Source organism: Syzygium oleosum, unplaced genomic scaffold, assembly GCF_021117445.2.
Source record: "Syzygium oleosum isolate NSW1041296 unplaced genomic scaffold, Sole_v2.1 Sole_v2.19, whole genome shotgun sequence".
NCBI lineage: Eukaryota > Viridiplantae > Streptophyta > Magnoliopsida > Myrtales > Myrtaceae > Syzygium > Syzygium oleosum.
The window spans coordinates 6,280,336-6,281,925 of record NW_026607503.1 but is presented as its reverse complement, the minus strand read 5'-3'; the positions used below and the strand labels follow the sequence as shown (position 1 = coordinate 6,281,925).

The following is a 1,590-nucleotide window of genomic DNA, read 5'->3' as shown; positions in this document are numbered from 1 at the left end:
CTGTTAATTTATTTTCCTTTTTATCATATTGTTTCGTATGCAAAATGAGATGTTACATTTGAGTTTTCTGCATTCTGCAACCTCGACTCGTTCGGAACAAAAGGATTTCATTGATCTATTCATATTCCTCCTGGTAAGTCCTAATCTGAAACAGCTTGATTTACACCGGTAATTCTGCATCGCAAGAAACAGCACTAAAGCAAAATTGCAAACGTAATCAAACTACAGAAGTTTGGATTAACAAATTTTTGACTCAGTACTTGCTAGGTGATCATACTGGAGTCAATGACTAAGAACCTGAAATCTGATTGAACAAATTTATGTCAATTTCCAGATAATCTTATGTCCCCTTGGGAATCGCAGATTATGATGTTTTTAGCAATGAATAGAGGGGAAAACAAAATAGAAGGAAAGACCAAGAAAATAAGAAAAGACTTGACAATATGTTCATTCCCTCCAGCCTTGGCTTGGATAAATGAAATATAAAGAAGCTCATACTGTGTTCATATCTCCAGCTACATTAAAAAAAAAACTTATTGTTATGGGTGCACCATTTTCATCCTAAGTCAAAACATCAAAAAGCGAAACCAGAAGAAATAGGTATCTCTCATGAGCAGCACAGGTTCTCATCGCTTAGGACCCTTCACTCCACTTCCTTTGCCCTTTTTCTTCTCTTTCCGTTTGGATTTCTCATTAGAGAACCGTACTTCCGTCTTATCAGGCTTCGAACAACCGTCCTCGCCGTGTTTTTGCTGATGGTGGCTCGGGCCTGAGGAAGCATCAGAAGCCATCGAATCGTCGCTGTCCTCACTGCCCTCTTTTCTTCTGTTTTCGGAGTGGCTGGCCGTGGTGATCTTGTCCTTCTGAGTGACCCAACTTGCCTCGGTGCATCCAGAGTCGTCTTCTTTCATCGGAGAAGCAATGTACATCGTCCAACCTGATTCGCTGCTGCTGAATCCTTCAGCTCCCGAATGGTTTGGAGAGTACTCCATCTATCGAGGTTGAAGGGAAAGGAATGGCCACACTCTTGTTTGGAGGGTACACATGGGGGGATGCTCTACTTCTTGGCTAGGAGGTTCAGAATCAATGGCAAACCCATTAAATTATTAGAGAGAGAGAGAGAGGGGGAGAGAATGAGAGAGTTAGGTGGTTCTTGCAACACCTATTTCTAGATAAACGCCCTAATTTATACTCAATACATGTAATTCAGAACTATATAAATGTCACGTCAACATATAAGGTATCAGGCAATTAACTAACCATCAAACTTTTTTAAGTGGTGAAAGGAATCTGTTTTAATTAATGGACAAGTAGCAATAGACAAAATTTCTTGAGAGATAGATGTACTCGAGAATTTGGATCGCAAAATTTTTATTTATGACTATTGAAACCAATCAAATGTCAAGAAAGAATTATGCATAATTGAGACTCTTAAAGAAAGAAGTGTGACCACGGATTTCGTGCATTAGGTTTAGTATTGGCCACCGCATAATTTATATAAAGAGTTCAAACCGTACGATTTCTAGGATAATTTAGTTTTTGCACACGAAAGGGAGTGTGTACACGTCAAAACTGTTTGTTTGGCAGAAG

General features: G+C 39.2%; 1 protein-coding gene across 1 annotated transcript; it reads right to left on the bottom strand.

Moving 5' to 3' along the window:
• Positions 1 to 424: 424 nt before the first annotated feature.
• Positions 425 to 1,165, bottom strand: LOC115674070 (protein SOB FIVE-LIKE 4-like). The gene has a single exon (XM_030596398.2). The coding sequence runs from the start codon at positions 990 to 992 to the stop codon at positions 627 to 629; it is 366 nt and encodes a 121-aa protein (XP_030452258.1). The 5' UTR covers positions 993 to 1,165; the 3' UTR covers positions 425 to 626.
• Positions 1,166 to 1,590: the final 425 nt, after the last annotated feature.

Bases quoted from the DNA above. Each gene is read 5' to 3' on its own strand.
- LOC115674070 (XM_030596398.2), bottom strand. From the start codon at position 992: ATGGAGTACTCTCCAAACCATTCGGGAGCTGAAGGATTCAGCAGCAGC.